This window comes from Spironucleus salmonicida, chromosome 3, assembly GCF_000497125.1.
Source record: "Spironucleus salmonicida strain ATCC 50377 chromosome 3, whole genome shotgun sequence".
Lineage (NCBI taxonomy): Eukaryota > Fornicata > Diplomonadida > Hexamitidae > Spironucleus > Spironucleus salmonicida.
Window position 1 is genome coordinate 615,073 of NC_090598.1, and position 26,420 is coordinate 641,492.

Here is a 26,420-nt window from a genome sequence, read left to right on the forward strand (position 1 = left end):
AATGGATTATAATTCTATGTTAGATAAGTTCTCGAAATAATAGCTTGACGAGCGGCTAATTTATCTAAAAGATACAAAACCTGAAATAATAACTCCACAATTAAATTAACTTGACCAGTATGGCTTTATTTAGTCTAATTCTAAATCGAAATAATCATAGATATATTATTCTACTTTAAATGTATAAGATATTCAATCTTCTCACAATAGTGATAAAAAGGTTTAGCACTACTTGAATACATATAAAAAGCTATCTGCAAGTAAATAATATGATTTATTAAAACAAATCTGCAGAAATGGAATTCCAAATAACTATAGAAACTTTTTCTGGCAACAGGCTTTACATTCTTTTCCATCCGATAACGAAACTATAGAATCTAGGGAGTAGGTCTACTCTGAACTTTTAGGATAAGGAATTGAAGATATTGTTATAATATAAATCAATAAAGATATAGATAGAACTATGCCATCAATTCAATATTTTTACAATCCATCTATGTTATAAGCTCTTTTTAGGGTGTTAAAAGCATATGCATCATATAATATATAGATTTCATATTGTTAGGGTATGGGTTTTATAGCTGCAATTTTTATTTATTATATGACTGAAATTGACTCATTTTATGCTTTTAAAGTTTTTATGGACAAATTTAATGATATGTATAGGAGAGATATGAAGGGGACACACATTAGATGCGAAGTATTTGAAAAGTTGATATAAAAATTATTTCCTACCGCTTTCAAAGCAATATAGAAAAATTAGATAAATTTTTTATTTGCTGCCCCATGGTTTATGACTTTATTTTCATATTCTTTGCCTTTTCCTGTTCTTTTACGTGTGCTTGATATGATATTTTGTGAGGGGGAAAAAGCACTGTTTAGAGCAGCAATTGCATTAATTTAATAAGCTTCATATGGATTAGTTTTTCATCTACCGAAAAATGTTAGCTTTAATTCAGATAATCATTCAGAATTGTTTGACAAATTTCGAAAGAATGCGGGTCCTTAACACGATAATATTAGTATTATTAATATGCCTGAAATAGATTGCAGACTTGCTTTGTAAGGTATAGGTTCTGGAATTAAAAATTAAAACTAGTTTATTTAATCTTGTTTAAAAATAAAATTTAAAAGTTGTTATCTATAATAATTAATAGATGAGGCAAAGCAAAATTTCAAGTGATCAAATATAATTCACATCTAATTATTATTTTCTTAATCTACTAGAAATTATTTAATAAACATTTCATTTTGCTGTAAAATTGCAATATTTTCTAAATGATCATCAATTAGCTAAGAAATATACTCTAATCGTTCTTCTTCATAATTTAATTCTTCAATACTACTCTTTATCTTACATTTCTGGCTCATTGCTAATGCAAATGGCGCAACTGTAAATTCTGATGATTATCTTTATCGGTCAATTGTTTTACTTTTTCTTATAGATGACTTCCGTTCTGTAAAAGATGGAGCTTATAATAATTTTGTTATTTTACAATTGTTAGACTAATTTTAATCAGAATCACAAAGTATTAACCTCTCTTTTACAGGCAATTATTACTAGATTTAATCTGACGATTGGGGTTCAAACGTTTTATCAAACGTTAACAGCACGGTTGCTGGAATTGCAGAAACATTTGATTATGATAATTTTTTATCGCTAGATCGTGTTTCACAGTATGTATTTAAGGTTTATTAAAATAGTTAAAAATCGATGTTACGTCCTTATTCATCATCTGAATAATCATATGAACTTTCCTTTGAAATAAGTATTTATGGTAACTTTTAGTTAATATCATATTTCTTTTGGCTTTTTACCACCCCTAAAATACCTTAGTGCACTTTCATATTGGAAAGTAGAATAATAATATTACATATATACTTTTTATTATTTTAATTCTACTGATGACAGTATACATGTAAAAATATTTAATATCAGTTTTATTCTAAATAAATGGGTTTTAAACATATACAGGAAAATGTAAAACCTTACTTATTAGGTATTATAGATTTTAAGTAGATTAGTGATATCTTTATCTTCCAACTTTTTAATACAATATATTAATTGCCGTAACCTAATTTAGAAAAATTATGTTAATGTTTTAAAAATGAAATATATAGTTTTATTAGATTGATTCGTATTGGTTTAGTAAAATCCTTCTATCTAGTAATATTATATTTAAATAATAATACTAAGAATGTATAAATTGTAGAATTTACATTACAATTACAGTGTACTATTTTTGAACATTAAGTCATATATCAAAAATGAAACACATAGCCATCATATTTACTTAACAGTTAAACTGGTTATCAGGAAAAATTAGATTTACTCAATCCTAAGCTAACCTTCCTTCGTTTTTATCATGTCAAAGCAGAAAAATAATTTAAAGTTAAAAAGTATGCCACTATCTCCATCTGCTCAAGTAGGCAGACCAAAACTGGGCATGAATAAATCCAGAAATAGGAATTTAGTAAGATTATTACTGCTTTGTGAATTGAAATAACATAAATTAACAATAAAATAGTGCAAAATACAATCACTATTGTTGCAGATACTATGAAAATTAACTAATTATTTTAAGATTTTGCTCAAATATAGATTTTTTAAAATAATATGATATTAATTAAATAAATACGAAATCTTTAGAAAAGTATGGCTATATAAATACTATTATTATATTTATTATTAAATATTTAATATAAGTTAAACAATAAATAGCATCAAATACTAATTCAGACTTCTTAAATAAACTGTTTAAGTAGTGAAAACCAACTTAATTTTCAGAACATGTTATGACAGGCAATAGTAAAAATCATATTTTGAATTTAATAAAAAATTTAAAATTCAACGAGAAGTAACATCGTATTTTGGATATGGCAGGATAGTTAAGAAAAATATTAAAAATTCGGTGACATATTGTATTTTACCTTATTTAGTAGTAATTGAATAAAACTTATTGATATTCAAACTAAATGAGAATTATATTTTTAAAATATTTTCATAGCTACTACCTCGGAGCATTATCAAAACCTGTGAATAGTCAAAATTATTAATAATTTTATAATTCATATCAATACCGTCATACCATAATTAACATTTTCTCAGAACGCTAACTCATTACGCATAGTCTTTGAATTTCGGCATCGAAATTTTTACCAATAATAATTATATGATATATAAGCCAACATTCAACACTTTGGAATTAGATTAAAATCTAGCTCCCAACTCACTCGCCAGCTCATCCCATAATGTCCGCAAATCCATCGATTCCGACGATCCCAAATTCGCACACGATCCCACTGATATTTTGGTGCTCTAAAATTCCGAAAACGAAGTCCAAATTGCTGCCTTCAGAAACCGCATTTCGGACCGTCGAATCCAACAAAATTTGGCACGAAAATTTCAGTTTTTCGCACACCAAAAATGAAGGAATTTTGTATTTTGCGCACATCTGCGATATGTACTGAATCTGTGAAGAAACCAGCGCATTTCCTGTGTTGGAAAGCTCGAAACAGTTGAAGAAAAACTTCGAAATTTGAGTAAAAGGAATGGAGTGAAGTTAGCATTATTATATAGTAATATTAGGAATATTTTGTAACAGCTACTTGGCCTGGTTCGGAATTTTATCGGTCAAAATAACGTTAAATGTGGTTTTCTTGGCTGCAACAATGATTGCGCGGAAGATGAGCTGGCTTTCGCTCGAAATGAGGATTGTGCAGTTTGGTTCAATCAGCTTGATCAAGTGCTTGTAAATCACATTTTCAGCGTCAATGATGTTAAAATTGATGTAGTTTCTGCAGAAATTTGTTAGCTGCGTTTGGTTTTCGAGCTTTTCGAGCTTAAAAAAATCGAGAAAATGCGAGAAACAGCGCGGGATGAAGCCGTAAAACTCTGAAATAATTTTGGTGTACAGTAGCGTTATCGATGTGATGTCTATCTCGGTGAAAGAGTCCGATTCTGAACGAGAGGTATCTTCGTTGCGTTAAAACTATGAAAAATGCTCCTTAACGGCTCTGACAAGTTGAATAATTCGCAGATTGATACCTGCAGAGTTATTGGAAAGCATGTCGATGAAACGTCGGCCTTCCATGTTGAAAGGCTATAGGTTACCTTAATAAGGCAAGTACATCTGGTTTGGCTCTACCTAATATCCTAGGTAAACTGTATGTGGAATAGATGGGTTTTAAGATGCTATTAGATGTTCAAATCCGGGAATCTCACATTTTGGAAAATTAAATACTTTTTACGTTTTTGATATCTCAAATGAGTGTGTCTCAACTAAATTTACATCTTCTGTATTAAAGATAGAGTCGTCCATTTTAATAAAGTGAAAACAAAGAAGCAATTATGTATAATTTATATAATAAAAAAGTAAAATAATTGGAATCTATTACATATAGGATAAAATCATTCTAATATATTTGTGAGACTTCTATATCTCTTTTTCAATAAAACTCTTCTGTAATGTTAAGATACTTCAGGGCCAGTCCTCTTATGAACTAAAGTTTAATTATGCAATAATTTGGCAACTTATTCCCAAGAAATATTTGTATTATTTTAGAGAATACAAAGAATAATACTGTCTTCGTCCTATGTGAACTTCTTATACTTTTTAGAAGGTTCTATTTGCTGAAAAGACTCTGATCTGTTCAACTATATGGATAAATTCTCTGAGGTAATGTCAACTTCGCAAAGAATCGACAGATATTCATAGTCTATCATTTTCAATGAATAGTGATAATGATATACATAATAGTAAATAACTAAATTATGAAAAAAAATGATGTTTTTTATAAACTAACATATTAATTTTTAGTATATTATATTTATATTATAAGAAAGCTAGGAATCAAATCGTAAACACTTTAATTAATATATATCCATAATATTCAAAATATATATGAAGAACAATACAAATCTAGTATTTACTGTTGTTTGTTATTTATTACGAAATTAACATAATTAATAATAGTTACGTAATTAGTATAAAAATGTAATTAATTACTTTAACTATTGCAGAAACTAGTACTACACATACCCATCTCTAAATTCATACTATAGTATATTTTGTACTTCGGAAAACTTTATATATATGATTTTTATTAATATATTATTACAATCTATTTTTGGTTGTTGTAATAAATACCAGTATAATATTTTACTCTAATACTAATTATCATATGATTTTAAATAAATTTGAAATTGATATTATTTATTTCCTTTCCCCATAATGACATTTTTTACGCCTGAAAAGATTTAGCAAGTTAACGACAGATTTGCAAAAACATTCACTGAAACCATCGTAATCGGGCCCTCACTTCTCATCCAGCTCCCCGAGGAAGACAAGCTCTCCGTTCAGTACCAAATAATCAAATTTTATACGTCCAGAAATGTAGACAAACACTTGATTCGCGTCCTGGGCGAGCACGGGATCGTAGCAATCTACAGTTTCCCATACCTTTCGAAGCTGCAGCACTAAATCCCTTCCATAACACCAATTGTGCACGAGGACTACCCACACCGGCCCCCGTTTTCGACCGAGAACGCGCAGATCTTTGACAAACTGGACCTGGTGCGGCCGCTGCCAGTGAAAATCGACCCCCCGAACTCCGGGATGTCCCATGGCGCGTTCTTCGCAGAAATGCAGCACTCGATGAAGAACTTCGCCAGCGACGCCACAGTAATCGATTTCGAGGCGTTTGCGACCATGCCGCAGCCAATTCCGTCCGAAGTTGGCGCTGTGCGCATCAGAAACGGCGAAATAACGCGTTTCCACGGCTTTTTCGCGCCCCTGGAAAACGCAGCAGCCCACCCGCATGCCCAGGAAACTTTTGAGCTCACGTCCATTCCTCTCCTTATATCACCAAATTTGCCTTATATCACATGCTAATAATTGCTAAAATTTGTAGAAAATTCTACAATTTTTGCAAAAAATTTCGACCTCGAAAAGCGGCTTTTGACAAAGTTTTGCGGCCGGAAAGTCCGCGTTTTCGAGGTCCAGCCGCTCCTTTTCGCGCTGGATTTGGCGAAAGTGGAGGGGCAGCGCTGCGCGTTTCACAGCAGCGCACCGGGGCACTGCGCGCTGCAGGACGCGAGCGCGTGGGCGAACTTCGCCCCGTCGACGACTGCGAGCGTCTGAAAGGGACACGAGTTCGGCCGCTGGCGCCGAAACGCCACAGGAACTGACGATTTTGAGGGTTTTGAGGAAGATAATTTTGAGGGAGCGAAAAGTTGGTTTCGAATTCGAATTAATTCAAGTTTTTGGGCGTTTTCGGTTTTCCAGGACATAAAAAGTGCGTGCTGGTGCGCGTTGGCGGCAGCGGCGGCCTGGGACGTCAGCTCTGTTGGTTTGTAGAACTGGTGACTGGGTGGAGGCGCTTGGCTGCTTAAATGCATCGTTTAGCTGTTGGGTGTGGAAAACTGATATTAATTTGCAATTTAGTCGATTATCGGGGCGATTTTCGGCTCCAGTGGAGGATGCTTTGCTGAAAGCGCTGCAGGTAATGCGATGAAGGATTTTCGCGGTTTCTGGGCAGTCAGAATCGCGAGTTTCGTGTTCGGCTGCGAGACGTTCATTTGGGGTTAGGAAGTTAGCTATTTCTGATATAATAATGATGATGATGAGTTTCTTCAGTTTCTGTTTTTACGCGTTTCTGTAGTAATTTGGGAAGCATTCTTGGTTGTTGGGGTAGCGGATAGCAGTGTGAAGTAAGGGCGGGTAGTGCGTATGATAAATGCAGAGTAAAGAAAAATCATATGGACTGGAATTTAAATGGTATTATATGGTTTTTAGTGCAGATAGAACTTAGTTAAAAATGTTAAATTTAATTTATAGGCACATGTTTCTAGCGCGATTAACTATAGCTATAGAAGCTACTGCTAGATTATTGTAATATTAATAGAATTAATTGATATATTTTCGCTGAAAGTTTAATCTTGTGCGTTAGCATCTGAATTCGAATTTAAATGATACTGACTATGTACTTTCACAAGGATATGTAGTGATCGTATGATGATAGATAATATAATTTAAATTGAATTGTTTGACGACTCAGCTTTTTGAAAGCTTGTTTCAGAGAAACAATTAATGTATCTAATACTAAATATATTTAATATTATATTATTTAATAGAAACTGTTCATTAAAATAACATTTTGATTCAAAATGATCGCGATATAAATTCAAATTCGTAATATTTAAATTTTAGAAATAGAATCTATGAAAATAAAGGCGTTCAATACATTAAAATCATAAACATAGATTTTTTGGTAGAGAACTGTAAATATGCAAATATGACGAAAAAATATGTTAGCATTGTGAAGATAGCTACTAGTGAGAATGTAACAACTGTGTAAAGCTTGATCCAGAATCACAAAAACGGATATTATTATTACTGTTTTAATGATAGTAGTGGTTGCAAGAATCTTATGTAGTCTGATAGCATATTCTCTTAAGAACAAAAATTACTAATTAAAAAAGTATTATCAATAACTACCAAATTATATTAAATTATTAGCAATTAATTAATTAAATAGCTCCTAATATGATTTTGAATGTTGATACGAAATAATGAATATGTATATATTATTCTTTAATAGGAAATAATCACCAGTAATTTCCAAATGATATTGTGTTTAATAGTTTTATAAAAAGTTAGATATTTTATGGTTAGCAATGCGAATTTAAAATATCTTATCTTTTTTAAAATCTTCCAATAAAATTCATGCAACACTTAATGATAGATACTACTGAATTTCTATAAAAATCGCTAGGTGGTACTAAAATTATTTAACCTTTTACCTATAAAAATTTATACTATAGGTTTGCATTAATAAAGTTAATAAATATAATTTTATCTTTTTTATAATATCAAAAATATACAATTTTTGCTATTACTTTTTATTTTAAAACTTCTTAACTGAAGTTTATCAATTAACTTAAGTGTTAAAATTTATATTTGATGGAAACTGAGTATCTAATAATGTAAGTTTACTCGAGAGGATATTCTATAAAATTAGGTACTTTTACTATTATAGTTAAAAACTTCAAAACAATAAATTTATAGAATGGTAAAAATGCATAAGATGCTTTAAAACTAATTCTAATTAACTACTTATTTCATTGTGCTTTGTTTTTAGTCATATTTATTAATCTTTAAAATAATTTTAAATTACATCCACCAAAATGTGCTAATATTTTGAAATTCTTTATCAAACTCAGATTTAACGAAATAACTTAATACACTATTAATGATAAATAGCTTGGAAACGATATAAATTGAACAAAAAGGATAAGATTAAATTTTAAAATATTCATACTATTATATTTCTAACTGGAAAATGACTATCACTTCTTGGCCTTCTTGACAAAATAATAAGCTAAACCACCACCTACTACTCCAACCACAATCAATACTGCTACTACAATTCCCGCTACAGCCCCTCCTGAAAAATTAGAACCTTCGCCAGAGGATGATAATGGTAAACAGATTCCAGCAACTGGTTCATATCCATATGCACAGTCAGTACAATTACCTAGATCATTAGTAGTGTATCCCGCTAAACATGTTGCACATTACGTTTTATTATCATTACATGTAGCGCATCTAGTCATCCTACCACATTTGCACTAAGAAGTAGAGGATGTACTGCAAGGAGTTGAAGTTCCATCCTAGCAGAATTGCCCATCAGCAATATCAGCACACTTTGCAATACATCTTCCATCAATAGTGGTCACAGGTTTTGCTTTGTCTCCTTCGCATTCTAAGCAAAAGGTAGCAGATGTGCAGAAAGCACAGTCTTCTTAGCAAGGCTTGCAATGTTTAACAGAGAAATCACAATATCCAAGATGCTTACTATTGCAGTCTTTATGATTGACACATGATTTTACACAGGTTTTAGATGTTGGCTCTACAATAAATCCAGTTTTGCATGCAGTACATTCATTTTCCTATCCTTCACAAGATTCACAGTTACTGTTGCATATGGTGCATTTTTCTACACTATCTAAGAAATATTTAGCTATACAAACGGAACATTTTCCATCTTTACACTATTAACAATTTTTAGTCGATACATTTTATTTACAATTACAACCGTAGCCAGTAATAATTGTATTATCAGCACAAGGTTTACAAGCAACGATATCTGCATCAAGAGTAGGACAATATGTATCTGTTGCGCACTTATTATCATTTTCTTTACATTTTCCACTTTCTGTCATTTTATATTTAGTATATTTTTATAGATAGATAATATTATATATATGGAATTTTATATTATTGATTTTAAAATAATGATATTAATTATAAATAAATGTATATTATTGTATTAAAAAACTGCGGTCAATTATATTTTTATCCATTTATATATAAATATAAAATATTTATATATTTCAAAAATTTTTGAATGAACTGAAATATTAATTAAAGTGTACAAATAAACTGAAATATTGTACATTATTATAGATAGTGTGGTAAAACTATTAAAACTTAATAAATTACTTCAATTTCTATTTATATTCAATATGCTTTGTTCAAACATTTTAAAATATTGAAAAAAATAAGTAATGGATATTATTTTATATGACTACATGTAAATTTGTGAGGAAAATAAGTATTTATAGTAAATTCTATATAATTAATGTTAATTCGATATATTGATGATCATCTGGATATGCTATTATCAATATATTATAAGCCGATTAATGTAATTATTATTAATATAGATACGCGTAGTTTGTATCTTTAAAGAGTCGTTCGTAAGATCAAACAAGTTTCGTATTTTAAATTTGCATATAATAAAAATATATACATTAATTATTTATATAACTACTTACTTATCTCAAAAATAACATCTATTTTCAGGTAATTTAGATAGGGGAAGCAAATGATATACGTTTAACTTCTATTCTTGCTCTAAAACCTAACTTTATATAAAAGTTTTAATATGTTATCAATTAACTTTCAATATGATATTCCGTAACTAAATTCTAATAAATCTAGATAACGATAATTTTTAACACTTAATCATAATATTTTAAATTAAATTCGATTTTATTTATCTTTTATATATAATTACTAATTTAGATTAATGTGTTTATTATTAACCTAATACCAGGATTTGAAAATAATTTAAATGCTAATAAAACTGTAATTGAGTAATTTTATAGTATTACTAAATTTTAGATATAATACTATTTCATATTATTTACTGTATTTTAAGTCTTTCTACGAAAGTATAAATTAATGTAAAGGGATGCAGATGCTGATGACTATAAAATAATTTATTACTTTATTAAGCATTAAAAAATTTACAAATATAACTAGATAGCTAATTAAAACACTAAATATTATCATCTTTTCAATATTATCAGTAGATAATCACCATTAGTTTCAATATAAATTGCATTTAGTGATTCTAAAAACGATTGGCCATTTTATAATTTGCGTTGCGAACCATAAAATACCTAATTTTTTCGAAACCCGCTAAATACAAGTTCATTTGGAAATTAATGGTTCCCCTTTACAAGAATGTTATATTGAAATAATAATAATAATTTAAGTTTTTCAAATTAAGATATGCAGATACTATAATCCACTAGTAGGTATCAATTTAAGCAATGAATTATTTTGATATTATTATTTACAAGATATAAAATAATTGTCTATACTTTATAGTCACTTCATTTATATTTGAAGGTTAAATTCATATTTTTTTAATATTATTGTTTCTATATAATAAAAATTTGAAGATCAGAGCATTAGATTCTCCTTTAATACATAGGAGTCTATCATTAAGTAATTTATATTAATTATTTACATATGTTACATTTTATTATTTCTAATAGAGTAAAAATACACTATATTTAATATTTAAATAATATTAGTTGCATTATTTATTATTGTAGTATAATATGTAATATTGAAAATAGTTCAATTCTTATATATATTGAAATAAGTTACTCATTCTTAGTTTATAATACTAATAGCGCATACTGTAGACATATCTGATTACCCTACTTCTAAAGTATCACACGATATATTTGCACTATTAAAATCTATATTATCTTAAGCATCTGCCAATTTTTTAAAATGATAACTTTAATGCCAAATTACTATCTAAGAGACAACAAATCCGAATATTTCTGTAATTGTTGGAGCTAAAAATATCCATTTTATGTCAAAATATATGGGAATCACATATATCGCAGTGACGTTAACAATAAGCTTGTAAATCTAAAATGAAGTTGCGATCATTACTTTTTTACGCATCTAAAATATACCAGAAGCAAACATTATAGAACATAATGTAAACATACCACCAAAGCACATTCTAAGTAATGGTGTTGCATCATTAACAAAATTTTAATCTGCATCAAACATTTTTATTAAGTATGGCATTAGAACCATGATTAATATTTAAACAACTATTAAAATAAGCAGAGTTAGCCAATCAGCATACAATATTAATTTTTATATTCTGCGGTTCTTATCTTAGCCTATATTATAAGAAAGAATAGCTAAAAACCCAAAATAGACACCTAACGCTGGCTATACCATTAATTATATAAGTCTGAGATAAATACCCCATATAGCCTGATACTGAGTAGTTCTAGTGCTAGCATATTTAGATATCTACGAACTAGTTAATGCTTATGCGATAATAATTGGTATAGCGTTAAATGCGGCGGGAACAAATTATTTAAAAGTTGTACTTACAAAAAACCATCTTAATTTTATATATTTTTTATCAAATCTAATTACTGTAGATTTAACACCTCCGAAAAAGTCAAACAGAATCCATACATCAATTACCAATTATGATATTACCGCTGAGATTGCAGCGCATTACATTTTAAGTTTGTCTAAGAAAACATTAAATAGAAATGCATCTAAAATAATATTGAGAAGTGAGCTTACTATCAAACAGATCATTGCCTCTTTCACCTTATTTTCTTGTCGTAACAACGGAAGTAAAGCACCATTGATGGTATAAGCTAAGACCCCTACTGAGTACATAACCCACATATAGTTAGACAAGTACGTAAATACTGGTTCTGTAGTTGCACCAAGACCTCTAGCTATATAGTCTTTCAATGGAAGTATTATAGTGGGCATTAAGATGTTAAATATAACTACTAGCATGAAAAACTAGGTAGCGTAATTTCTAGCATCTTCTATTTTATTTTAACCTAAGGAAGGCCCAATAAGTGATATTGCACCAACTGATAATGATTAAATAATGATAACACATACTAAGAGCTCAAGTGAAGTACCAACCGATGAAGATGCTAAGCCAGGTTCTCCTAAATATTGTCCAATGAATATAGAGCCGACTATCATATACAAAGTCATAATAAGAAAGCCAATAAGATTGTTATACGACTAATAAATTAGTACTTTGAAAATAGGACCGTTACCTAAGTATTGAATATCTCTCTTCTCTTTAGTGTTTTCCCGTATCCTTTCTTTTCGACTACTAGATTCCTATGAAACTTCAATGGAACTATTGTTTATTTAAGGAACAGTCTCTTCACAAGTTTCAGTCATTTTATAATTTTGAAGCTTTTTCATAGTTATTTCATTCATTTAATGTTAATCATATCCAAATAACGAATATAATTTGTTTTCTTGTAATAATACTACATCGTTATAATAACAATATTTGTTTTCAAATTTTCTTTTTAATATTTTTATTATATATAATATTAATTATTTCTTAGCATAACCTTTAAACTTTCAATTAGCTAATTCTAAATATAATATTTCTTATTTAATTTATATTTCTCAGTAGAAATTCTTATTCATGAAAGAAATATTATGGTTGCATATAATTAAGCAAACTATTTAGAAAAAGTTTAAATTAGGAGTAACATAATGATGCAATAAAACAATAATTTTTATTTTAAGTTATCTTTATATATTAAAAATTAAGTATCGGCAAAGCCCATGGAATTGACACCTAAAGTTCCATATTCACATTCGAGGCGAATATTAAGAATTCCTGTATCATAAAGTATTGTAGATAATCCTGAATTTTTAAATGAAATAGTTAACTATTATATAGCAGTGTCCACTAGTGGATTTTCATCAAAGATGACCCTATATGTAGTAAAGCTATTTGTGATTGCTAGAGATGCATTTGTTATTATTATTGTTGAAAACGTCATAGGAAAATAAACTGTAGCTGTAAATATTATCTAATCATAAGTTACAGACAAATTATGAAAAACACTAGCATCTTTGTTGCGAGTCAATGTTATTTCTTAAATTTATTATTCGAATATTTGATTATAACTTTTTATTTTCATATGTGAAGCTTTAATATTGAAATACAGAGAAATATCCGACACTGAAATAGCAAACTATGATGTACTGCTATAATTAAAATTAATATCGACCAATTAAACATCCAGATCTTTATTTTGAAAGAATATTTTGACGATAATAGCACTTGGTAGCTGATTACAATCTGTATCCCCTGTAGGATGAATATGGAAAATAAGAAGATTTTCTACTTAAGATACCTCTAAATCAGTTACATCTGTATAGCATTTAGTAAGTTAGGTGTATTGTGAAAAAATATATAACATTTTACTGAACTAATAATCTATTAATACTATACACATATATGTAAAATGTGTTTGATATACACAGGCATTAATACACAATTATATAGTTATTTAGAGAAAAATTAGCAAATCTCTGTTACCATAAAATTGGATATAATTAATTATACACTAATAAATAATAGTAGGTATTAATATCTAATTTAATATTTATAACACTATTATTTTTAATTTAATTATAATACAATTCATTATAGAATATTATTATTTTCATAAGTATTAGTATCAATTCTTTAATATACCATGATTCAATTCTTATATTACAGTTTATATTTGCTTTATTATTAGATAGTTTTTCAATTTTCTACCGAAAAAAAATACACTACTCGGGATATTTATATTATTTTATACTTAAATATAACATATTTAGAGGCGTTAACTATTATACTAAATTAATACTCAAAAAACAGTAATAATTTCAAGCAACTATAATGCCCTAAATACTTAAAATCAATTGTATTTAAATAATATTGCTTTTATTTACAATAAAAACTCATTAGTTACTTTAGTATTTTATAAGTGATCTTCCTTTATCGTATGATATGCTTCGTTTTACATATCTATAAATATATTATAAAATAACTTAATTTATATGTCTTCAAAACATTAGAGAATGAAATTTTCTTAGTTTCCCGAATCTAAACAATTAAAGTTTATAAATTTATTATACGATAAAAGTGTATATTGTAAGAAGAGAAAACTAAATGTAAAGCGCATCTAAAAATTACCTCCTAACCCTAGCTATTTTGTAATTAATTGTGCAGTATTTTTATTATATCTTTAATATTATAAATCATAGAAAATGAGTCAATTTATTGATAATTTTTTATTCCTATAGCTAACTATAAAATATATTCATGTAAGTGCACCTTTTAGAATAAATCGTTTATTTCCTAAAAATTAATATTTCGATAATATCATCCAACTGTACTCGATATTATCAGTAAATAATTACTGATAGCAATATATCTACACACATAGTACAATTATTTACTGTTATTCAATAAAAATACAAGAGAAACTCAACCTTTCACTATATCACAATAATCATCTGCTATCTAAATAAATATTCCGCATCACTTAATGCAGCACATTATTTACTTTAACCAATTATTAATATTTTATAATTAAATTAATACTTATAATAATTTTGCACTAAATATTATAAACTATTAATAATACATAATCAGACACATTATAATATTTTTATTTAAGGTAACTACTACAGTAAATTTTTACGACAAGTCATAACTCAATATTAAATTATTTACAGTGTTATTATATATTAACATCTATTTTTATTTTGTTTATTCCCTAAATAATTCATATTTGCCGAATTTTTATCCTACATTTATTATTTATATACATTTAATCACATTTATGTTAATATTACCCCTCACTCGGTTTTAACTTTTTAATTTATACTTATATTTTTATATAATAATACTAAATTATTACATCAAGAAACTGATTTTTCCACATTAATTTACCCAATTAATCAATTTCTGCTAATCTAATTCCTCGCCGTTTTCTGATCTCACTATTATATGATAATACAACACTTCTAATTATACACTCCATTAAATGTTCAATTGCAGTATCGAGAACTGCGAAACTTGCATGATGTCTGAAATCGTGTGCGATTTTTGCAAAGAGGGGTTCCTTCTGCTTAAAAATACATGTGTCGAGAGCTGCCCAGAAACGCATTTCGTGCAGCACAGCGACATGTGCCAGTTGTGCGCCTGGAGCTCTCCAGGATGCACAATTTGCGCACAGGCAGACCCCACAAAAGACGACGTGACGTGCTCGGCCTGCTACTCAAATTTCACGCTAAACGGCACCGCCTGCGACTGCGCGATAACGAACTGCAGCGTCTGCGAGCCACTAATCGAGAATTAGTGCAAAATCTGCACGGCCCCAGACTACTTTTTGAACAACAAAAACGTCTGCGAGGCCTGCACTACGCTCCCGAACTGCAGGGAGTGCTTTTAGAGCCATGTAGGGGTTAGCTGCGAGGTGTGCGTGGAAAAATTCGTTTCCGTGAATGGGAGCTGCGTCCCCGTGCCGCCAAACTGCATTGAGTCGGCTAAGGAGCGCCCCTGCGTCCGCTGTGCGGATGGCTTCGCGCTTACGTAGGAGTACTAGTGTGAGGCATGTTTGGTTATCCCGGAATGTACGAAATGCAGCTTTGTGGCGCAAAAGCTTACTTGTAGCGGTTGTGCCACTGATTTTTTGATCATTGCGAACAAGTGCGTTCCGGTGGCGCCAAACTGCGCGGTTGTGACCGAATCGAACACGTGCGAAAAGTGCAATGATGGATTCGCGCTGAACACCGCAAATGCGTGCGGCACCTGCGACGCGATCATCGACTTTGCGAGCCCGGCCTGCGCCTGCGGAGTTGCTGAGAACTGCGGGAACTGCGGCAAGGACCTGGACGCGTGCGGGGCGTGCCTCGGCAGCTTCGAGATGAAGGACGGCAAGTGCGTGCAGGGAGCGTGCGCTGTTGCGAACTGCGAGACGTGCCGGGACAGACCGGACTCCTGCATGGCGTGCGCGGGCGGCTTCCAGCTCACGATTCTGGACTCTTGTTAGGAGAGCTGCGCGGGGGTTGGCTAGAACGGGCAGTTCTGCAGGGCGGGTGCAGCAAGAGCTGCCGAGTGGGTCGCGTGCCCTGCGGACGCCACCGGGGTTGCGCAGATGCTCACGGACTGTATCTGCGGGAGTGCGGAGAACTGCGGGAACTGCAGTGCCGAGGGCCAGTGCGGGGCGTGCCTGCCTGGGTACCAGCAGCGCAACGGGAGCTGCACCGAGTGTGCGGACGGCTTCCTTAGGTAGCCTTCCAACGGTCTTTGCGTGAAAAAGACAGAAGAAGCATCGAACAAGCTTTCCACGGGAGCAGTTGCAGGCATTGTCATCGGTGTGTTAGTTGTAGCTGCCTTAGCTATTGGGTGTGTGGTGTACTTTAGGATGAGAAAGCGTGCTCCTGCTGCTACACCTCTTGAGTTATCTCATTAAACAGACTGACTGTTCAATTGATTATTTACTGATATTCTGGGCATGCCCATATTTTAATTAGATTAATTTATGGCATCGTATTGTATAATATATGTGTATATATAACGTCTGCTTTGAGGTCCTAGTTAGTATGCGTTCTTTGAAGTCTGCTGAAAAAATAAATGCTTCTTTGCAAATTTCGAGATTTTAGCTTGTTTAACATTCAGTGGTTACTGGTTTTCATTTTTTAAATTGGCATTTTATCAGAAAGGCTAATTATAATATATAAGTAATTATAATATTTTATTTGGATGGTTAAAGACTAAAATAGTGTTTTCATATCTGATATGATAAATTAACATGCCTTAGCTTTACCGAATGCTTATATTTAAACTACATGAAGGGATGCTACTATTTCAAGTGAGATATTTGACTTATTAGATTACTGTAAATTCAAAACTAGCAGAGTTCTACGTCCAATATAAGCCAGACGCGTGATAATATACTAGGGTAGATTCTGCGAATATTAAAAGAGTTAATAAATTTTCCTAAAAACTAACAGTTATATTTTGCAACAGTATTATCCAATATATACTAAATAAAGTTAATTTAGTTCCACTGTTATTTTAATCATTTATAATTTTCTTCATTTTATTTTATTTACAAAATTACGCAACAGAAATATTATATTTATATAAAAATAATAAAAATATTGTGAAACTAAAAAGCATATTTTGAAATTAAAACAACCCAATAAATTATAGCATAGTTGAATTTTAAAATGCTGCATCTTTTATCACATTCTGTGTAACTTACTTAATGTTACGTTGATTAGACCAATTTAGAAATATCTGAAGTTTAAAATATGCTGTTTATTCAGCTTAATACAACTTATAATAAAAACTGTAACGAACTTCCCAGCACCGTACTAGTATAGATAACAGTTCAAAATTCCGATCTTGATGTTCAGATGGTAAATACTATTTTTGAATACAATAAAACTACCAAGTTTGTGATTAGTGTATTTAATATTTCGCAATACTTTGATGTTAAAGCATCTTAATTGAGAATAAAAAGCTACAACCAAGTTTTTGAATAACAGATTTAGGAGATAACTTTAACCAGGAGTAAGGATTCAAATACATTATACAACCTAACTGTAGATTATGATCAGAAGACATTTACAGCTACGATAAATTATCCACTTACATTTTCATCAATAGGTGTTACTGACTCCACTATGTAAATAACAAACGCTCTAAATACATACAACCTACCATACGATGGCAACCATAAAGTTGACAGTGGTACCAACACAGTTATAATTTCATATGACAATTCTTAATTGTCGCAAGTACTTTATGACACTGGAGTCAGAAGAATGCAGGTGAAGTGCTCGTATGGATCTGTAGAGGCTTATTCTATCGCTATGTGGATACAATTATTTTAATATACAAGGCCCGCCCTATCCTGGAGGAATACTGCAATTTACACCTTACAGTACCAGTCTTTATATGAAAATACAGCACTCGCTGTATTTCATGGAGTAATGATTGAAAACTGCATCGCTTAAAATCGTACTCACCGCTAATGAACAAGAATGTTCATTAGTTAGCAAACTACCCGCTACCTCTATTCTTATGAATATAAAGGAAAACAAGAAAATTTAAGTAAATTTTGATTAACTTGCCTTTGCATAATAAGATCCCACCGGTTTAACGTTTCGAGCCTGTATGAATATTTTTGAGAAAAATGGAAAGAATGCCCATGTGAGTGTGTCCTTTTGTGACTCACAAAACACGCCAATTGATAGACTTTATGTGATAATAACCAAATTACATCAATCATGCTTTGCTAATGTTAGCCTGAAGCTATAAGATAGCATAATAAGGATAACCGCCAATTGAATTTGCACATAAATTCCAAAATGAAGAGTGCATATGCTATTAAGACTTTATAATTCTCAGTAGACTTACTTCTTAGAGCAATCTGAGGATGTGATGAATATAGAATTTGAGCCTGATGGTGATATTGATGTTTAGTTTGTGTAGATAACTAGTGATGTTGTCAGAACAATAAAAGAAGCCTACAATTTCCGCTTGCTCATATTAACTTAAAAGAAGGCCTTTATTGACACATTGTGTCCAAGCTTTTTGACAGCTACGTTTAAAAAATTGTAGTTGCAAATACTACAATAGGCTTATCCTGTATGGCTGTTAGCAGTATTTTGGCGATCTTGAAATATTTTACAAGAGAAAAATTAAGCTGATAAAGAAGATCAAGCGGAATATCTTGATGGCTGATATATGAAAATAACGAGGTTGAGTGTAGGCAGTTTTATTATATATAGTAAAGCGAACTGTAAATTCGGTAGGTTTAGTAAATGTGATTTTAATTTGGCCATTTTTAACTGTTAGTAAACAATTATTCTATAATAATAATTATATATTAATAATATAAAAATATATTGTTTTCAAATTAAATTCTTTATACGGGAAAAAGAAATTAAAAAATGTAATATTCATTTCTTTAACCCTAGTGATCTGTAATTAACACTAATAATTGAAATATATAAGGCCTATCTTTTTTTAATTAATAAATATTAAAATAAGAAAAAACATCTGCAGAGATTCTTCGTATTTTCGTTTAAATTAGCATTTAATAGTAAGTCTACTAAAATTTCATATTACTAATACTATATTCATACTTAAATGTTAATTGAAGATGGGTATAATAATAATTTATTAATAATTATACTACATTCTCAAGATTTTTTCTATATCTAAAATCATATATTATTATTTGCAATAACTGGATCCATAGTATAATTAAATAATAAGAATTTCATAATGTTTCGATTGAAACTTAGACACACATACATTATAAGATTAGTCTATTTAAAGAATGAATGCTATTAGTTAGTCAATCAATTTAATTTTTTTTAGTCGTTTAAATTGACAAATTTACTACTCTATTTCTATCCTGATATTGTAAATTTAAAATATTACGTATTAGAAAATTATCTTTGAGATATATAATATCCATTATGGTAATAGAATTAAATTGATAATCAAAATATAATCAAGTATAAATAGATATAACAATATAAATTATTATTTTAATAGATATTATTTCCTAGTAAGAAATACCAGTTACATTATTATTGCGAGTTTTAAATAAAAATTTTACTTAATTAATTTAAAATTTATGATAGCAATTAGTAACTAATATATACGATAAATCATAAAATTTATGAGGTTATAATTATTTTAAAATCTTATAAAATTTTGTTTCAATAAAAAATATTTAAACTTTTAAAAGGCTTAATTTTTAGTTTAAATTAAATTAAATACTTATATTTCTAATATCAATTCTATTACTAGTGTTTGTTGATAGGGATAGAATTTGATTAACTAATTCTTTTTTACATAGATACCATTTATTTATATATGGATATTATATATATGTTTCTTCTACCCCTTATTAGTCATACTTGTTTTGTATAAAGTATATTGTTATTAGTAACGATTCACTTTATTTTAATTAATTTTATTTAGAAAGTTTACTCTTATTTTATGCCGATATGAAAGTTTAAAGCACCAAATTAAATGCACAATACTGTTCTTATATGATACAATATACTTTAATATGGATATTAGACTAACATTAATATTTTTATAATTTATCAATATATTAATATATTAATTATAAATATATATATAATTATTGTTAAATCTCTAATAGTTACTAGAATATTGTAAACAGGCAAATAAATTTCAAATAAATAGATCATATCAAATGAATTTTTAACCACTAGCTAGATCTTTAGTAACAGCAGAAGTCTTTTACACAGTATTATTAGGTTTTCTTCTCATAATAAAGAAAATAATTAGAGCTATCAACGATATCAAAATTAAAATACCAATGACAATCCCAGCAATGGCACCTCCGCTAAGTTTATTTACACTTCCCTCTAAACAGCGTCCATCTTTTAGTGAATATCCTTCAACACAGCTTTAACAATTGGTCAGGCTATCAAACTAATCATCACAAATACACCTGTGGTTGAGCCCAAGCTATCTGCAATGACCATTACCTGAGCATTCCTTAGCATCGCTAATACATGACTCGAACACACATTTACCTTCTCTAACCTTGAAAAAACCTTCGTTGCAGTCTTAACAAAACTTACCGGTTGCTCCAGAGGTACAACGACACTAGAATAAGTTGCCTTCCGCATTAATGCATTCTCCATTACCAGAGCACTCATATTAATCTCTTCCAACACAAACCTAGTTAACACAAGTATGATTGTTAGTTACTACGAATCCTAGATCAGTATTACAGTCATCACAAAATCTACCAATAAATCCAGGTTTGCAAGCACAACCATATATTTCGCTAACAATATCTAATACTTAACATGATCCATTACCAGAACATGGAAGCGGAGAAGATCTACCAATACAGTTAATTGATACACATTCATCTGTAATATTTTAATAGCCCTTTTCACAGTCAACACATCTAGATTATCCATCATAACCATTTTTACAAAGACAACGGGAGTCATCATTTATACTTATACAATGTCCAAATCCATTGCACTGTTTGTTGTTAACAACACATACTTCAGCTATACAATCGCCACCATCAACTTTATCAAACCCATGACGACAGCTTTCACAATGAATTCCACCGCTCATGCCATTACATACACAATCTCCCTACTCGTTACAAATACCATTATTAGAGCATGCGTGTTAATCATATTCAAAAACAAAACAAGAATTTGGTTAGCATCTTTAATCAATAAGTCTAAAATCTTCAGTACAGCTGTTGCATTGTAGACCCGTATAGCCTGTTTTACATGAGCACTTTTTTAAACTAATATTACAAGTGCCATTGGCCGAACATTCGTGCCCAGTAGCTCTATCAATACAAGCAGCAGGAATGCATTTTCCATCTGTTGTCATCACCTCGGATGTGTTTTAACACACTTCACATTTATTTCCTTGATATCCATCATTGCATTCACAACTAGATCCAAAGCAGTCACCTTCATTATTACAAACCTTATTCTAAAAAACACAGGAATCGATAATACATCCTTATTTAGTTTTTGAATACCCTGATACACAGCTGAAGCAATTATGATCAGGATCTGCAAATTTATCCTAGCAAACACATACATTTTTACCACTAACTAACTTAGAATTACACTTTAGACCTGGTAACATGCATTTGAGTTCACCTTTCACGGTAATACATTCTCTTAAACAAGATCCATCAGGTGCCTTAATACTACCTTGATCACAAGTATCACATTATTACCCAGTATAATTATTGAAGCACTCGCAACCGAAATCACAAATTCCATGTTCGCTACAAATAATATCACCAGCAAAACATGATTATGGGAGGCATAATCCATCGCTCATATTAAAACCATCCTTACAGTGCAAGCAGCTAAGTGAAGGGTCGAAGTTTTCAGTAGCACACGTGCAAACTTTTTTGCCTGGAACTATTCCGTCAGCGCATACAAATGCTCTTGGACAGTCACGTGAAGAGCATTCTTTCAGACAACCTTGTCTGGTTTGAGTGTATCCTTGGTCGCACGTTTTACATGCATCACCTGTATATCCTTAGTTGCACTAACAAACATTTTCTACACATGTGCCTTAACCACAATCTTTATCATCATTGCATGGCATTTCTAATGGATTGTTATTAAAATTAATTGCTTATATTATATAAAAATGATATATGCCAGTTCGTGTGAGCTAATTTAAGATTAGTAACTCATTCATCTATTAAAGCTTGATAATATATTAATATATGCGAAAGTTGGTTTTTAGTTTTATATTATGAATTTAATATAATCGTGTTATTATCTATATCTCACATTAGTAAAAATACTACATAAAGTTTATAGTATTATTTATATCTATAAAAATCATATTTTAATGAAAAAAATACTATATACAAATACGATGTTATTATATTTTTAATTTAATATTTGAGTACTATCTGAAAATTTACAAAGCTGTAAAAAATTATAATCTAAGTTATTAACGCAAAATTACGTAATCTTTTAAGAAAATTTAATAAAACAAAAGAATATTAATATTAATTAAAAATATTTTCTAATGATTATTATAAATAAAAAATTTGATTAAGAGTTTAATATTAATTGTCTTATCTTAAATTTAAACAATTTGCGTTTATATGAAACTATACAATATGTTGACTAAACTATGAAACCAAACAATACTTCATGATTACTATTATTATACTGATTTAATGGTTTATTTTATCAATAACAGCATCAATTAAATTAGGGTATAGTCATCAATATTAGAATTACGCAATTTTAAGGATTAATTAGATGTAATTATCAGTATACTATAACTACTAGTTTAACTCGTTAAAAGAGAAGGCAATATTTGTTTTTTGTGAAAATTTAGTCCTGAAAATACGTTATTAAAAATGAGAATTATTATATATAGAAAATTCATAAAATAGAAAATTATTAATAAGTTTATAATAACTTAATGTCAACCTAAACCATTTATAATAAAATATTTTTTTAAGAAATAGTTTCTCATCACTGATATTTTGATTTGTATAAAATTATAATTTTTGTAGAAATCCTAATATTTTCTAATAATAATACTAAATTATTATATTAATTTTTAACTAAAGAAATTTATAAAAATTTGATGTTATGTTCAATTAATTTAATAGTATGCTATATTGATTTAATTTAATTTAACTAAATTGATTGATTATCAAAAATATATATATGCAATTTTTTATAATATAACTGTTAATACTCCCATTTATGTATAAAAATTATTAATTAATTGATTCAACACCAATTTAATTAGTTTAATTTTTGAATTAAATTAGTTATTCAATAATAATTATTCTATTAAATAAGTAATATAATAAGATTCAATATGCTTTATAAATAGATTTTGTGTTATTTCTTTATTGTATAAAGCTACTTTCGTTCTAGCTTATGTATAATAATTAATAAACTGGACAGAATGTTCATTTTTTTAATAATAATACCTAACCTTACACTTTCAAATATAAATTTACTAATATAAAATTATAATTTGCATTACTTATTGATAATCTCAAGTGAACTTATTTTAATAACAAAGTTTTACTATGTTATATTAGTATTACCAGATTAAGTGTGATTGTTATATATAAAAATGGTTCAGTACTATTTTAATAGTAACTTCACTAACAAAAGATTACTTATAATTTTTACCAATTAGAGAAAAATTCAAAAAAAAAATTAAATCTAAGGTATACCTAAAAATAGATTAATATAAATTTATTTATATAAATAAAAATATTTTCGTTACTAGCATTTTTAAATAACTACTCAGAAAATTTAAATAAAAATGAGTCTTACAAATCTGTACTTGTATAGATTTAAATTACATTTTTAAGTTTAAAAATTACAATAAAATATTAATAATTTGATGAGTCATTACTTTATGATGAATAATTTTAAGTATTTCCTAGAATTTTTGTAGTTATTTTGTCTATAAATATTTTTTATAGATGACGATAGATAAAACTTATTATATTATCTTGTTATCCACCATATAATTTACTAATTGTATAATATTTATTCTTTTATATTAAGGCATAGCCTATAATTTTACTAATTTATACTAAAATATATCCGTATCATGTTTAATATATCTATTACTAATAATATTTATGGCTTTGCCGTATTCTTAATCATACTATTTCCTAATACAAGGAGAGTAATAAGCTATACTAGGATATAAAACAATATTTTCTTATATTTAATCATAGTAGACTTAATTTCTTGCAATTTAAATAATTAATTACTGCAAATAATTTTACACTAGATTTCGCTTCTGAATGCATAAGTATGGTAGAATAACTCATCCAGTACCTGTATTTATGGTTTAAAACTAATGTCTCATCCCACAAAACTAGCATAATCCTACCATAAATCCGACTTGCCAACTGATACGCTAACCAAATAAACCATCTCCAGCCTCACTCAATAATAAATATTACCCCATCATACATTATGCCAAAAAGTGTCAAAATAGACTATAGCTAACATTATTAAAATTATCCCCTATCCTAGACATACCATAATATTTGCTATCTTGCGCTACTTATCGTCTAACTCCGCGTACACTAAACATACTTGAAAATCAAGTGGAGCTCGATAGAAACCCACGCACAAAGCACACTCCCACTGCATTGCATCATTTCAACACAAATTCACTTCACTGTCTGCGAAGTCCTGAAATTTACCTAAAAACCGAACGAAAAGGAGCGAAAAGTTCAGGCGACAGCAGAATGTGCTGGAACGTGGAATTTCGTTCCAGGCGCAACGTGCTATTACGTATACGCTGCAATTTACAGTTTAATTTCCCGAAAAATCGATCAGCGCAGTTCGTGCTCAGCGGCAATATGTGCGGTTTCCCGAATGTGGATTTCGCCACTTTGCGGGATCTGCACGTTCCAGTACGTAACTTGCTAGCGCTGCTTCGATAGCTTCATGATTTCTGCTGGTGTGTGCATATGTGCGTCACGGAACTGTGTGGAGCTTGCGAGCAGACGCTGCCTGCCCACGCACTTCCTCAACGGCAACAAAACGTGCGTTCCGTGCTCGATAATGCCGCTCTGCAGTGAGTGCTTGTTTGCTGGAGGGATAGTGTGTCGCAAGTGCATTAGCGGCTTTATGATGGCGAATAATGAATGCACGGCCGTCCCGCCCAACTGCGCCCAGCCGGCTGACGAGGTGGTGTGCGCCAGGTGCGAGGACGGGTTTGCGCTCACGGCCTAGAATACGTGTACATCCTGCTAGGCGGTGGCGCACTGCGAGAAGTGCATCATGCGGAGAGGCGTGGTGAGCTGCTACCGATGCGAGAATCAGCTAGGGCTGACGCGTGATCGATAGTGTGAAAAGTGCGATGCCGTGCTGAGGTTCGACAGCCCACAGTGCGTCTGCGGGGCTGCTGAGAACTGCGGCAACTGTGATGCGAGCGGTACGGCCTGCTAGGAGTGCTTCCGCGGTTACCAGAAGATTGGAGGAGTGTGCGTCAAGGCTAAATGCTAGGTTGAGAACTGCTTCACGTGCAGCGACAGACCTGATTCCTGCATGGTGTGCGACAGCGACTATGATCTTACTAACAGGGACACCTGTCAGCACAGATGCAGCGGGCAGCCGTAGCAGGGGAGCTTCTGCAAAGAGACAGCGAGCAGAACTTATGAGTGGGCGAACTGCCCGTTCAAGCCTGAGGAGATATCGCAGATGCTCATGCCTTGTGTCTGCGGGGAGGAAAATAACTGTGCGAACTGCGACTTCATGTTTTAGAATAGGTGCGGGAAGTGCCTTAATGGATACCAAGAGAAGATGGGGAGGTGTGTGGAGTGCGCCGCAGGCTTTGCTAAGCAAGAGTCAAATGGGATCTGCGTGAAGGTAATTATACCAGAAGAAGTGAAGCCAGGGCTGTCTGCTGGGGTCATCGTAGGCATCGCTGTTGCGGTAGTGGTATTTATAGGTCTGGTTGTTGGAGTCGTTATCGGTGTTTGCGCTGTTGCAAAGAGGCGCGAGCCAGCTCCGATCGCGCCGGAAATTGTTATAACCGCAGACTGACGATTTATTTTACAGCGGTAAATTAGTGCGCTTTCCTTCAGAAGTGGTGCTTGCCTAAATTTAACTGTAGCGTCACCATTACTTGAACTTTTAGATATTTATAATAAGGGGTGAAAACGGGAT

General features: G+C 30.7%; 13 protein-coding genes across 13 annotated transcripts; 6 read left to right on the forward strand and 7 right to left on the reverse strand. All coding sequences in view use genetic code 6, as the record gives it.

Annotated features, from left to right (window-relative positions):
• Window position 1: 1 nt before the first annotated feature.
• On the forward strand, window positions 2-1,183 carry SS50377_22634 (Rab-GTPase-TBC domain-containing protein; the record flags this gene model as incomplete). Its single annotated transcript, XM_067906520.1, has 1 exon — window positions 2-1,183. One exon carries the CDS (start codon window positions 2-4, stop codon window positions 1,181-1,183), a length of 1,182 nt encoding a protein of 393 aa, XP_067765788.1.
• An 11-nt stretch (window positions 1,184-1,194) lies between these two features.
• On the reverse strand, window positions 1,195-1,848 carry SS50377_22635 (uncharacterized protein; the record flags this gene model as incomplete). The annotated part of the gene is made up of 1 exon (XM_067906521.1): window positions 1,195-1,848. The coding sequence occupies one exon, from the start codon at window positions 1,846-1,848 to the stop codon at window positions 1,195-1,197; it is 654 nt and encodes a 217-aa protein (XP_067765789.1).
• A 1,394-nt stretch (window positions 1,849-3,242) lies between these two features.
• SS50377_22636 (Eukaryotic translation initiation factor 2B delta subunit) lies at window positions 3,243-4,322 on the reverse strand (the record flags this gene model as incomplete). Its single annotated transcript, XM_067906522.1, has 1 exon — window positions 3,243-4,322. One exon carries the CDS (start codon window positions 4,320-4,322, stop codon window positions 3,243-3,245), a length of 1,080 nt encoding a protein of 359 aa, XP_067765790.1.
• Window positions 4,323-4,411: 89 nt separating this feature from the next.
• On the reverse strand, window positions 4,412-4,726 carry SS50377_22637 (DNA binding domain-containing protein; the record flags this gene model as incomplete). Its single annotated transcript, XM_067906523.1, has 1 exon — window positions 4,412-4,726. One exon carries the CDS (start codon window positions 4,724-4,726, stop codon window positions 4,412-4,414), a length of 315 nt encoding a protein of 104 aa, XP_067765791.1.
• Window positions 4,727-5,234: 508 nt separating this feature from the next.
• SS50377_22638 (uncharacterized protein) lies at window positions 5,235-6,143 on the forward strand (the record flags this gene model as incomplete). Its single annotated transcript, XM_067906524.1, has 1 exon — window positions 5,235-6,143. One exon carries the CDS (start codon window positions 5,235-5,237, stop codon window positions 6,141-6,143), a length of 909 nt encoding a protein of 302 aa, XP_067765792.1.
• A 114-nt stretch (window positions 6,144-6,257) lies between these two features.
• Window positions 6,258-6,845, reverse strand: SS50377_22639 (uncharacterized protein; the record flags this gene model as incomplete). Its single annotated transcript, XM_067906525.1, has 1 exon — window positions 6,258-6,845. One exon carries the CDS (start codon window positions 6,843-6,845, stop codon window positions 6,258-6,260), a length of 588 nt encoding a protein of 195 aa, XP_067765793.1.
• Window positions 6,846-8,350: 1,505 nt separating this feature from the next.
• Window positions 8,351-9,226, reverse strand: SS50377_22640 (Cysteine-rich membrane protein 1; the record flags this gene model as incomplete). Its single annotated transcript, XM_067906526.1, has 1 exon — window positions 8,351-9,226. One exon carries the CDS (start codon window positions 9,224-9,226, stop codon window positions 8,351-8,353), a length of 876 nt encoding a protein of 291 aa, XP_067765794.1.
• Window positions 9,227-10,967: 1,741 nt separating this feature from the next.
• Window positions 10,968-12,554, reverse strand: SS50377_22641 (Na+ driven multidrug efflux pump; the record flags this gene model as incomplete). The annotated part of the gene is made up of 1 exon (XM_067906527.1): window positions 10,968-12,554. One exon carries the CDS (start codon window positions 12,552-12,554, stop codon window positions 10,968-10,970), a length of 1,587 nt encoding a protein of 528 aa, XP_067765795.1.
• Window positions 12,555-15,217: 2,663 nt separating this feature from the next.
• SS50377_22642 (Cysteine-rich membrane protein 2) lies at window positions 15,218-16,657 on the forward strand (the record flags this gene model as incomplete). The annotated part of the gene is made up of 1 exon (XM_067906528.1): window positions 15,218-16,657. One exon carries the CDS (start codon window positions 15,218-15,220, stop codon window positions 16,655-16,657), a length of 1,440 nt encoding a protein of 479 aa, XP_067765796.1.
• Window positions 16,658-17,408: 751 nt separating this feature from the next.
• On the forward strand, window positions 17,409-18,221 carry SS50377_22643 (uncharacterized protein; the record flags this gene model as incomplete). Its single annotated transcript, XM_067906529.1, has 1 exon — window positions 17,409-18,221. The coding sequence occupies one exon, from the start codon at window positions 17,409-17,411 to the stop codon at window positions 18,219-18,221; it is 813 nt and encodes a 270-aa protein (XP_067765797.1).
• A 346-nt stretch (window positions 18,222-18,567) lies between these two features.
• Window positions 18,568-18,867, forward strand: SS50377_22644 (uncharacterized protein; the record flags this gene model as incomplete). The annotated part of the gene is made up of 1 exon (XM_067906530.1): window positions 18,568-18,867. One exon carries the CDS (start codon window positions 18,568-18,570, stop codon window positions 18,865-18,867), a length of 300 nt encoding a protein of 99 aa, XP_067765798.1.
• A 1,554-nt stretch (window positions 18,868-20,421) lies between these two features.
• Window positions 20,422-22,341, reverse strand: SS50377_22645 (Tenascin-like protein; the record flags this gene model as incomplete). The annotated part of the gene is made up of 1 exon (XM_067906531.1): window positions 20,422-22,341. One exon carries the CDS (start codon window positions 22,339-22,341, stop codon window positions 20,422-20,424), a length of 1,920 nt encoding a protein of 639 aa, XP_067765799.1.
• Window positions 22,342-24,716: 2,375 nt separating this feature from the next.
• SS50377_22646 (Cysteine-rich membrane protein 2) lies at window positions 24,717-26,297 on the forward strand (the record flags this gene model as incomplete). The annotated part of the gene is made up of 1 exon (XM_067906532.1): window positions 24,717-26,297. The coding sequence occupies one exon, from the start codon at window positions 24,717-24,719 to the stop codon at window positions 26,295-26,297; it is 1,581 nt and encodes a 526-aa protein (XP_067765800.1).
• Between the last annotated feature and the right edge of the window lie 123 nt (window positions 26,298-26,420).